At 35.5% G+C, this 13319-nt stretch overlaps 1 protein-coding gene across 1 annotated transcript; it reads right to left on the reverse strand.

Annotated features, from left to right (window-relative positions):
* Positions 1–1024: 1024 nt before the first annotated feature.
* LOC126493494 (olfactory receptor 8B3-like) lies at positions 1025–1960 on the reverse strand. Its single transcript, XM_050130512.1, has one exon. It carries the CDS (start codon positions 1955–1957, stop codon positions 1025–1027), a length of 933 nt encoding a protein of 310 aa, XP_049986469.1. The 5' UTR covers positions 1958–1960.
* Between the last annotated feature and the right edge of the window lie 11359 nt (positions 1961–13319).

Below are 13319 nucleotides of genomic sequence, written 5' to 3' on the forward strand. Positions count from 1 at the left end.
AATCAGGGAAACGCAAATCAAGACAACTTTAAGATACCATCTTTATTGTTTTTGGTTTCTAGCCATAAATAAAGGACATTGAGCCTATAATTCGTGATCCTAGAGAAGCTAAATACGAAGGTGAACCCAAAGAAAAACATATAGGCATCCTCCTGAATATTAACCTTCATCAAGCAATGAAAGGAGACAGAGACAGAGACCCATATTGGAGCACCAGACTGAAATCTCAAGGTCTAAATCAGGAGCAGAACAAGAGAGAGCACGAGCAAGGAACTCAGGACCGCGAGGGATGCACCCACACACTGAGACAATGGGAATGTTCTATCGGGAACTCACCAAGGCCAGCTGGCCTGGGTCAGAAAAAGCATGGGATAAAACCAGACTCACTGAACATAGAAGACAATGAGGACTACTGAGAACTCAAGAAAAATGGCAATGGGTTTTTGATCCTACTGCACGTACTGGCTTTATGGAAGCGTAGGCAGTTTGGATGCTCACCTTACTAGACCTGGATGGAGGTGAGTGGTCCTTGGACTTCCCACAGGGCAGGGAACCCTGATTGCTCTTTGGGCTGACTGAGGGAGAGGGACTTGATTGGGGGAGGGGGAGGGAGATGGGAGGCAGTGGTGGGGAGGAGGCAGAAATCTTTAATAAACTAATTAATTAATTAAAAAAAGATTATGAGAAGAAGAAAACAATCAGTTTGCAATGAATGGAGGGAAACGAATAGGTTGCTTAATATCATCATTTTTAAATAGAAATAGAATAAAAAATAGTGGCAATGACAAAAATTAAAGCAAAGTTTCAAAATATTAAACCTAATTAAGAAGGTTCAATTTTTTATGATATAAAAAGCTGAGGATTCATTATGATTCCAGAGGTTTCTGCCTATTCAAAAATTGAAGATATAGAATATTTTCTTGGAAAGAAAAACAAGGTAAATTATATAGCTGAAGTATTGCCCAACAATAGAAACTAAATCTGTGCCCAAAATAAGAGGCATAAAGACAACTTGGTTAGCTAGTCAAATGTTCCTGCTGCTTAGGGTTTTCCTAAGGGCAACTTTAATATCTTTGTTCCTCAAGCTGTAGATTAAAGGATTCATCATAGGAACCACATTGGTGTAAAAGACAGAATAGATTTTCCCTTCATTCATAGACTCTGTTGAGGAGGGTTTGAAATATACAAGCACAGCTGAACCAAAGAACAGAGAAACAGCAAGGATGTGAGAGCTGCATGTGCTGAAGGCTTTGGATCTTCCCTCAGAAGAACTGATGTGGAAGATACTGGAGAGGATGAAACCATAAGAAACAAAGATAGTTACAGAAGGAACAATGATGTTGATACTACCAACAACAAACAACATAAGCTCATTCACATATGTGCTTGTGCAGGAGAGCTGCAGCAAAGGAGGAATATCACAGAAATAGTGGTTGATGATGTTGGCATCACAGAAGGTCAGTCTCAGCATGCATGAAGTGTGAACCACAGCAGTAGAAAATGCAATAAAATAGGAACCAAACATAAGATTCAAACACAGTTTAGGAGACATGACAACATTGTACAATAGTGGATTACAGATGGCCATGTAGCGATCATAGGCCATTGAAGTCAACACATAACACTCAGAAACAACAAAGAAGATAAAGAAATAGAGCTGGGTCATACATCTAATGTAAGAAATTACATTTTTCTTTAACATAAAGTTCATTAGCATTTGGGGAGTGAACACAGAACAATAGCAAATGTCTATAAAGGACAAGTTAAAGAGAAAAAAATACATAGGCGTGTGCAGGTGAGAATTCAGCACAGTCAGAATTATTAAACACAAATTTCCCAATGCAGTGACCAGATACATTGCTAGGAACAGAAAAAACAAAGGCATTTGGAGTTCAGGCTTTTCTGTTAATCCTACCAGAACGAATTCAGTCACCAAAGAGACATTTACTGCGTCCATTCTTCTGTAAGTCAATCTGTGGAAACAGAAAATAGAGCCGCCTTAGAGCATGACCCATACTCAGTCATGGATCCTTCCCACCTATGAGTTATATGTTGGGAATGTTTCTTCTATCCCAGACTAATCATATAGAAACACCTGCTTCTCCCACTGGAAAAAATATCTTAAGTCAGAAATCCAGATGTAGCAAATTTTAGTATTATATTTGAAAAAGGAGAATACACTAAGAAAGATTCAACCTTTTCCCATCTCCAGTTTCCTTCACAGCTACATTAAAAGTGCGAGTAGATTACTGGGCAATTCAGTGCCTTTGCTGTGGTATGAATGAAAAACATCTGCCCAATTTAAAACTTAAAGAACAAGAATAGGTCATAGAGAAAGTGTTTATTATTTTCATGTCACAAAGTCATTAATCTGGAAGACTTGAATTCTGAGAATGTAGAACTACAGTGGAGATGCTATAACTTATTGGTTATGTTGTTCCTTAACACTATTTGATCTCACTGAATGCTTTCTTCTGCAGGTATCACTTGAATCTCTTTGGCACAGAAAATGAAGACATTTTCTGAATCCCATCATTTATTAAGAGAAACTTAAAGGGTATGGATTCAGAAGGGAGGGGCGATGGGGAGGAGGGGGGAATCTCTGAGGAGTTGAGGGTGAGAAAACTGCAATCAGAATATATTTTATGAAAAAAATCTAATTTAAGCAAAACAAAGATTAAGGCAAATATTGAGAAGCGAGAGAGAGAGAAAGAGAGAGAGAAGTCTGTTTCTGTACCTTAAATTCAGAAACTCACAAGTTTCATTTCAAGCCTTTGAACTCTTACTTTTCTACATATTTATGTTCATGTATATAAATGAGATTTAAAGGTTCCAGATATTTCAATTCAAAGAAGATAAGCACATGATTTAATTTTCCTGTACCAATTTCTGAATTGCAGAGCATTATTTCTGATTAAGTCTTTGTGTCTTTGCTGAAAGCAGGGAAAGGGTCCTTTAACTGCAGGCTGTGTGAGGTTATAAGCAGGCCAGAAAAATGTCCAGGCACTTCCTTAGGAAAGCATTTAAATCAAAGAAGGGGCTGAAGAAAATATAATCCACCCTGGATCATTATCCTAATTTCCTGAGGGACCCACAATTACACTCATCTTTTCCATTCCCTTTAGAGAATTTGCACCCCCAGTTTAGATAGGGAGACAGATTTTCCCTTCACAATCTTGAGATCTGAAGGGAAATCCGAGTTTGGGTCTTCTTTTGCTTCCTGCAGTTAAGTAAGAAATTGCCCCCAGGTGTGCTCCTGACTCAATAAATTCCGTGTCTGTAAGTTGTAGAGTACTGTAAAAGTCACTTACAGTGCTTTGCAACCATAATCATCAGAGATGCTACTTAAAAAGTGCATTCCCGAGCAAACATAATATGAGGAGACATGCTAAGATGGGGAAAGGACTTAAGGGGGCTTCAGCCAAAGTTGAAGAACTGAAGGTAGCTCAGAATACTGAGAGTGCTGCAAATAGTCTATTAGTGAAGAAACATGGATATATGATATCAAATGATTAACTGTGAACTCCTATAAACGCCGCAGCATAAAGCTAGCCATGTCCACATGCAGCCCGCTGTTTCTTCTACAAATGGCACCCAGACGTGGATAACTGAATCCACAAAAAGCCTGGAAAGCTTGGGAAAAAAAAAATAGAATAAAGCATGTTTTCTTGATAGCAGCAATTTCTCGGGTCTGCTCTGCTTGCTAGAGGCAAGGAAGCGCTCTCATCTAAGAGAGGCTTCCTGACTCAGCTTTAGCTGCAAAACCCTGCAGCTCTTTTAAGAGGTCCTGCTACGAAACACTTAAATGGTGTTGATGAGAAGCTGAACCCATGCTTTTCAGTTTTCAGTCATAGAAAAACAAAAATAAAAACAAACAAACAAACAAACAAACAAACAAAAAACCTGCGCTGTTTTAAAATGCTGGCTTTCTGAGCCCTTCTGCCAGGACAAACTCTGAGTCTTTCAGGCAGGCGGTTCCTGTGTTTTGCAAGACTTTTTTGACTCCCCATGGGAAGCTTTACCCTCTCTGAGGAGTGGATGGAGGTGGTATGGGAGTGGAAGAAGTGATGTGGGAGTGTCACATATCAATCTGTTGATTTCATTGGTTAAGTTATAATAAACCAGCTGCTTGGCCTCAAGGCTTGGAACATAGATGGGAGGAGTAAACAGAATAGAATTCTGGGCGGAAGAGGAAGTGAGGTCAGACTCTGCTCTGCTCCCGGAGAGACCCGACAGCTCTGCTGGAGCAGAGACACCAAGATGGATGGAGGCTAGACTCTTCCCGGTAAGCGCACCTTGGGGTGCTTACACACATCATTAGAAATGGGCTAGTCCAGGTGCGAGAATTAGCCTGTAAGGGCTAGAGTTCATGGGCCAAGCAGTTCTTTAAATGAATACAGTTTGTGTGTTGTTATTTCGGGCATGAGCTAGCCAAGCGGCCGGGGTGTTGGGGACGCAGCGCCACCGCTCATATTACAACAAAGAAGGAAGGTGGAGAAAGCAGGAGGAGGGGAGGGAATAGGAAATAGATTTGGCATGTAAACTGAGAAAAGATAGGTTTTTTTTACTAAATTAAATATATAGCTCAATAAAATCAATAATAAATAAATAAATAAACAAAATAGAATTATTCTCAAAAAAAAAAAGATTCAGACAAACCAGAGGAGGGAAGAAAATATAAACCTCTATGGTTGGTAACTAGTCACCATATAAATTTTTTTAAATGGACTCATATGCAAATAAAAATACACTGAAAATAAATTCTGTTTTGGCAGCACCATTTGGGGTCCCAACACTGAAGAAGAGACACAAGTCTCTATTCCCAACTTAGAATCTCTCTACAATTGATAACGTCTCACAAATTAGAAATTAGTTCTTTCCAATAGAGTCTCACTATATATAAAAATATTCTTTGATTATGTGGGTTTTTTGTTTATTGTTTCATTTTTTTTATTTAATTGTTTGATTATTCCTCTTATAATGTATCCAGACCAGTTTCTCCTCCCTTCTCTCCTCCCAGTACCCTCCCTCATACGGCCTCTGCCCAGATACTTTCTCCTTCAGTTCCCTTTATAAAATGGCAGTCCAATCACAAACAATTGTGGCATATCAAATTATATTAAAACTAGACACATTCTCTCATATTAAGGCTGAATATGACAAACTAGTAAGAGGAAAAGGGTTCCAAAATAGGAAGGAAGGCTTCACTTCCACTGTTAGTAATCCCACAGGAACACCAAGCTAACACAATCATAACATATATGCAGAGTGTGTACATCAGACCCATGTAGGCTTCCTGATAATCCTTTCTGTCTCTGAGAGTCCATAGAAGCCCTGTATAGTTAATTCTGTGCACCCATTTCTTGTGGTGTCCTTGACCCCTCTGGGTCATATTATCATTATTTACCCTCTTGTGGAGGATTCACTCAGGTCTACTTGTTTGCCTGTGGTAAGTGTATCTATTTCCATCAGTTGCTGTATGAAGCCTTTCTAATGATAATCATTCTAGACTCCAGTCTACAAATATAGCAGAAAATCATTAGGAATCGCTTCATTGGGGTGGGTTTATTTGTTGTGCTTGGTATTTAGCTTTCTTTTTCTATAGCCTGTAGAGTACCTTCTCACACCAAAGAGACTAGAAAGTATGAAGTGAAGGCCCCAAGCCTGTACCAGCTCAAATTCTCTATGTTGAAAGTGTTGTATGAAAGTTGTCCTTGTCAATGGAGTCCCACTGTCATTTTTAAGAAAAAGATGCTTTGTCCTACTATCAGACTGGGTTGTTTAGGGATCTCAACAAGATCTCATTGCCCAACAACTATTAAAAAATTTTGCATCTACTTTCAAAAGGAATTGATTCTGTCACTTTATTTGTTGTGGAAGATTTGTTTTTATTTATTTTTTCTCATGATAATTCTGGCATTGAAAAACACCAACAAATAACTACCAAATTATTCTATAAAATGGTAAAGAAAAACATGTTGTGTGTTTATGGATGGAGACTTTGCTTCTTATTTATTGTTCTCTTCTAAAAGTTTTGGGTTCTTTTGTTTCCCATTTATTCTCTTTCTTTCTATATTCTATTAAATGTCCTTTAAAATGTCATTTCTTAAGGGAATTTCTTCACTGTTTGCTACTCGGGATCAAGTTATTTAATGACTGAATAACTATTACACCTCCAAAGTTTTATGCATTATTTTCTAGGGATTCTTATCATGGTGCTCGATAACGGCTTTTGCCAGGACACACTAGTCAAATTTGTTAAGACATTTTATATTTTCTAAAATTATTTGTCTTTCCTAACTTATTCTGGCTGGTATCCTATTGTGTTCCCGAGAAGATCATGCTGTTTAATGCAATATCTTATTTTTCTACTGTAATATTTTCTAATTTTATTCTATTTTGTGATTTTTCCTTTCTTGGAAGTGTTTTATTGATGACTCTATTGTTTTATTCTTTTTCTTTCTCCTCTCATTTCACACTTATATATAATTGCCTTATATTTATATTTTCCACCACTACTTGGTTACATATTAATAATTTGTATGACTTTTTTGAGACAAGATTTCTGTAGCTTTGTGACTGTACTGGAACTACCTCTTGTAGACCAAGCTGGCCTTGAACTCACAGAGATAAGTTATAAGAAGCCTGAGCCACTAGGCCAACCAGTTTATGATTAATGTGACCTCTGTTTTTTTGAGACTGAACGACTGCAGGACTGAGTGGGACAGAATTCTCAGTCAACATTACAGAATATAGACACCTGCTGGATTCAATTTTACTTGTGATTTTATTAGTTCCTATTAGAATTTTGCAGTATATTTTATTAGTATTTAGCCCAGGATTTTCTGGAAGTTTCTTATGTGCCTGGAATTAAATTATACTTGATAATGCTACAGAAACCTGTCACTAGTCCAGACCAGTATACTTTTCATAGGTTTAACTGGATATGCTATGATATTGAAGGATCCTGAATGCCCATATGTAGCCACTAGGCAACTAGGAGTATTCAAATTTATAAACAAAAATAAATCAAGGTCAAAAGATAGAGTTGTTTCTAACAATAGTATTGTTAGAAACTATAATATACCAATTATTGTTTCTTCTGAAACTGAAACTATATTACCATATATATGGTCATATTAATCTCACCAAAAACATAAAACAAGTATATTCTTCATTTCAGATAATTATGTTAGGCATTATGAAAAACTGAAATTTGAACTTTACAGCATGTTACACTGGGTCCAGTCATTTAACAAAAGAAATACTGTAGACTATACATTGAATATAAATTGACTTTCATTATATTTTATTTTCAATACATGAAGAATATATGGGCAAAATCCTTTCATAAATCCATGAGCGCTGGTACTTACAGGTGAGACTTTACTATTTTTAATTTACATTGCTTTACTTCTTCCATGTCCCTTTTTCTTTTCTTAATTAATGACCAGAAATATCTGATAAAGGTATTCTTTATTTATCATTCCTGTTTTACAATAAGTGGGCCCTGGATAAAGAAATGTTAAACATTTCTCCCCATCTATCATATTAAAGATTCAATTAGAGAGTCTCTAACAGCTTTTCTTCCATAATTTTCTGTGTAAAATATAAAAAAATGTTGACCTGGATTATTAATTATTGTGTTGAATGGTTAAGAGATTTTTATATTTAAGTAGTAAATTTGTTAAAGCAGAACAAATCCAATATGTAAAATTTAATTTTAGAGGGCTTGGGAAAATAATTCTTTATTTGTTCCCTGGTATGATAAAAATGAGGAGTTAAAAAAATGTCCAGAACCACAAACAAAAGTAACACATACAAAAATGATTTTGGAGAAGTGTTTGGAGAAATTATAACAGAATCATTACTATACTCCTTGAAATACTTAAAGAAATAACATGAAAGTCATTGGGTTGCTTCTGCTAAACTGCACTGTGACAAGGTAGAATGAGAAAAGGAAACAACACATTTCTCTGATTAGGAGATGGGAGTTTAATTTTGGTTCAAGTACTAAGGATACTCACTCCCTAAGGACCAGGGCAGGCATTGATTCAATCTCCAAGGCAATAAGGATACACACTGGTCTAGCAGGTATAAGCCATCACTTCAGTCCTTTTTAATATCTTCAGGCACTTGAGAGAGATATCTTGTTCTTTCTATTGATATACATGAGCTAATTTGGTTTTAATCATTTTAATTGTACTGAATTCTCACCTTCACACACCTATTTATTTTTTTGCTTCATAATTTGTTCATAATAGACCTCTGTTACTCTTCAGTGATTACATTCAAAATGCTGATGAAGTTCTTACTGAACAATAAGCTGCCTTTTTATGGTGTACATAACCAAGCTCTACTTGCTTTGTTTCTTTTTTTGGAATTTCTGAATATTCCATGCTGTCAGAAATGGCCTATAATCTTTATGTGGCTAACTGTAATTCACTCATGTATAATATTGCTATGTTACCTAGGATATGTTTCTATTTTATGCTTGCTTTAGATTTGATGAGACTTTCTGGTGCCATGATCCACACTGGTTGCATGCTTAGACTAACCTTCTGTTGCAGAAAGCCATCAACCACTATTACTGTGACATCTTACCTTTGCTGTGCTCTCCTGTACCTATACTTATGAAAATGAGATAGAGAGTTCATTGTAGTAGGAAAGGACATTGTTGCTCCTATTTGCATCATTTTTATTTCCTATGGCTTTATTCTTTGCACCATATTCCAGATTCCACTGAGAACAAATGCGAAACCTTTAGTACAAGCATTTCCCATTTGTTTGCTCTTTTTCTGTTTTTATGATCAAGCACATTTATGTTTCACCAGCCCTCCTCAGCTGGGCCTATGGATGAGGAAATATTTCCTTCATCTTTTATACTATCTTGGTTCCCATGATGAATCCCTTAATGTACAGCTTGAGGAACAAAGATGTTAAAGTTGCCCTGAGATGAACCTCAATGTATTGATGAGAATTCTATGTAACCTTTGGCAAAGAGCAATTATCACTCCCTAGTGTTTTTTCTTTTTTTTTTTTTTTGAGTACAGCTTTCTTGTCACATTTCTTTCTACCATAGGTTCATGTATTTGAAGTTACATTCTTTGCATGTTCTTTGTTTTTATCATATACTTTATTAATAAGTGCTACAAGCCAAAGAATCATTAAGTAATTAAATGAGTCTCAGTTTACACGATCAACCCATCAGAGTCATACACATTGTTGGAGGAATAAACCAGGATACTACAAAATTTGGAATTATGTGACTGATTTTGCTGTAGATTTTTCGATATAGCTAAACCCTTTCTGCTAGAAATTTGAGATTTATCTACCACAGTTCAGAACTATTTGAGCTATATCTGAAGAAAGTCACACAGTCAAGAAACCTGCTTCCCACTACCAGGTTTTTGCTCTTCTCTCCTTTGTGAATAAAGAGATCTACTTTCCTGTAATTATTTTTATTGACAGGCATTTATTAGTTTTCAGGTTCCAGGAAAAAAATCCCATTTAAGACATTCCCAAATATCCAAGGACATATAATTACTACATGCCCAAAGCTGTTATATCATAGTTGCACACACAAATTGAAAAAATAAGTCTGTCATGGCTTTACCTCACTTTTAGTAAGAAATTGATGAACTAATCTAACCTTGAATTAAAAGGTTACTAACTTCTCACCTTGCTTTTACTTCAGTTTCCTGGTGACTTAGTTTATAAGATTACATCTTGTATCTTACACTCAGAAAAAATAACTAACCATCTACTCACAACCTAGGTGGAGAACAATCTCCAAGGGGACCTCTGATTGACATCAAGCCCCCAGACCTGATCTTAGTGCAAAGATGTAAACTTCAGATCTAAAAGGCCTTTAGAGTTTGCTAATATTTGGCAAAAGTGCTAATGAAACAAGGACCATAAACTTCCTTTCTTCTAGGAAGATAATGAAATAAAGATTTAATTCCTGATACATTTGAGAAACACTTCTAAACTACAAGTGATGTTTTGGGATTAGACTTTCATTGGTCTCCAATAGCAGAGGAAATAACTTTATTATGATCCTCACACTGCCACTAGTTAAAACAATGGGGTTTTTAAATTTTATTTTATTTTATTTAATTAAAATTTTCCCACTAATTTTACAAACTAATCTCAGTGACCTCCTCCCTCCTCTCATAGTCTTTTCTCCCCCTGACTGCACCTACCCCATCTTGTCCCCTCCTCCTCCTTCTCCATTCAGAAAGGAGAAGGCCACCCATAGGCTTGGAAAATGCACGGCACATCAAGTTGAGGAAGGACCTAGCACCTCCCCCTGAACAAGGCATGGCTAAGGTAATCTAGCATGGAGAACAGGTTCCCATTTATTTCAGTGTGACTAAAATGGTTTAATGCACTTGTTCATTAATCGGGTAGAAGTATAGTTAGTTACTCCATTCCCAAGAGGCTAGTGTTTGAATATAAAAATGAATTGAGATAGCTGTATTTGCAACTAGGAGCAGGATATGCCTTTATTTCCTTAGAGACTCAAAGTTTTATGCAAATTACTCTTCACAGAGAATACTCCCTCTTACAGAGATGGAAATATAACCACTCCCAACTTATGAAAATATCTTTGAAAAATGTTTTGTGCACATATACATATATATATGTATATAGACATACACATGTATATATATATATAATTTATATAGTTCTTTCTGTTCTTTTCTCTAAAATACATTTTGACAGTAGCCTCCCCTACTTACTCACCTAGTCACAATGGTATTCCCTTATTTCTCTCTCATAAGAATTCATCTGGAATACAAAGGATAACAAATGCTTGGGTGGATGTGGAAAAGGGAAAATCCATAAAACCAGTTGATGGGGGTGTAGCCAATGCCAAAACCAGCGTGGAGCTTTTTTTTTTTTTTTTTAACAAACTAGAAACAGATATAACATATGACTGCTCATGTACTGCCTTAAGAGATGTACCCAAAGCATTTTATAACTTTCTGTTGTGATATTTTCATGTTCACATTCATTGATCTTCTAGTCACAAGAAATAGGAAATTGAATGAGCCTAGATGTCCACCATCTAATCAATGGATATTTAAAATGTATTATATGCACAATGGAATATTACACAGGTATAAATAAAATTGAAATTTTATTTATCTTTAAAAATAGGAAATAGTTCAATTTTATTTATCATATATTGCTTATCTATTAATGAAAGCACATTCAATATTCTCTATTTTATCTATTGCAAATAATGTTCTTTGTATTCACATTTAGTCATAGGAGATAAATTTTAAATTTTGTAGTGATGGGGATCAAACTTGGGCTCTTTAACGCTCATACATGTGCTCTAACTTCAAGTTATGTCTGTCTTCAGTTCTGGTGTTTAATATTTGTGTAGCTTGTCCTGAGCTTTGCAGTGACTGTACAGAATTTATGTTCTTATAAACATTCACTTGAGGTTCTAAATTATTAAATCTGCACCAACAATTGTTTTGTCTTTTTTTTGTAGTAAGCAACAGGATGTGCAAAATTAGCATCTGATGGTCCTTTGGTTTTAAAGTTCCAGTGGCTAATTACCGTGAGCGCCATTAAGCTGCTCATTACAAATTTGCATGTTTATTGTAGACATGCACGAGTATTTCGTGGATCTTTTCATTAGCAGGTTGCCACTGCATGGATAATAGAGTTATCTATATAATCTATGGCTGTAAAATATTTTCTGCTGCTTGGTGCTGCAGAAATTAATTTTCTCATTGCAGTGACAAAATTCATGGCTATGACAACTTAAAGATAGGAGGTTTATATTTGGCTCATGGACCAAAGTAATGAGTGTCAGGGGAATAAAGGTGGAAGAAGTGATGGGCAGCTGGTCATACTGTTTCCAGAGTCAGGAATGAGAAATGATTGCTGGTGCTCAGCTGAATTTCTCCTTTTCATTCACTCTGATGTGCCAGCCAATGGAAAGGGGCAACCTAGATCCAGAATGTGTTTTTTTTTTTTTATCTTGTTAGCAAAATCTAGAAATTCTTAGAAACATGATGAAGAGGCTTTCTCACACGTGATTAAAAACTCGCTCAAGACAATGTCATAAACACTCATAAATGGACAGTTTTCTTTACATGAGGGAAATTCCCCCATACTGAGACCCATCTATTTTTATATGTCTGTGATTTTCACATTATTGTACAGAAGTCATTACCACATGTGGGTCTGTGGAGATCTGGTCATGTGTTTTCCTGCAAACACTTTTGTTTTTAAATCTTGACTCTGGGTATTTGACCCAATTGAATGAACTGATACACAATGTCCTTAAGGGTTTAGGGCGATACAGAAGAAAGTTAAAGTTCAGATAGCAATATGACTTTCAGGACCCCATCAGTGAATCTTTGCAGAAAAAGAGACTTAATTTTCAGTCTGTCTTCATGGATCTCAATTTAATGACTTTCTGGCACAGTTTCTGTCCCGTAACTACTATTCTTTAATTACTAAGTCCTTAAAACACTCAAATTCTTTAATTTTTAATTTTTCAGCTGAGCTACAATTCCTACTGCAGAAACAAAAAATAAAAATCAAAAGAAGAATCCAAGATAAAGTAACCACTGCATCAACACTAAAAACATGTGTAGTCCACAGACACATCATGATAAAGTTTCAAAGCAGAAATACTCTTCTATTTTCATATTTCTTAAATAATAGCAATACAAATATGCAAAATTATGTGAATAGCATGTTGGAAACCTGGAACTATTAGATAATTCTACCCCTTTCAATAATATACTGATTTCAATAAATCAAAACAGCCACATTGACAATTGAAAGATATATGTTACTTTTCAATGGAAGATTTAAAGAATAAAACAGATGTTTGAATTACACATTCAAAGATATATAACTAAATTGAGAAGCCTATATATAACCAATACTAACTTCCTAATACTACTTCATTTGACATTTTGAAGATCCATATTAATTTATAAGAGAAAGAAATACATTTGTATTGAATGAGGGAAATAGGTAAGATCATTTAGCTTTATTATGTTTAAATAAGAAACAGAATAGAAATATTGGAAGTGACAAAAATGTAGAAGACAAGCTCTGGAAATATTAAACCAAATACAGAAGATTCAAATTTCTTTTTACTATACAAAAAAAACCAGCATAGGATTTATAAATATTCCAAGGCTTTTTTCCTTGGTGAAAAACTGAAAAAAGGTAGAATATGTTAAAATAAAAAAGATATAAGTCATACAGCTGAAGCATTGTTCATGAAGAGAAATTGTTTCTAGGACCAAAGTAAGAATAAAGACAACCCCGTACAA

This window comes from Alexandromys fortis, unplaced genomic scaffold, assembly GCF_014885135.2.
Source record: "Alexandromys fortis isolate MF-2015 unplaced genomic scaffold, M_Fortis_MF-2015_v1.1 scaffold_335, whole genome shotgun sequence".
NCBI lineage: Eukaryota > Metazoa > Chordata > Mammalia > Rodentia > Cricetidae > Alexandromys > Alexandromys fortis.

Excerpts from the sequence above, each read along its gene's own strand:
- LOC126493494 (XM_050130512.1), bottom strand. The coding sequence starts at position 1,957 with ATGGACGCAGTAAATGTCTCTTTGGTGACTGAATTCGTTCTGGTAGGA.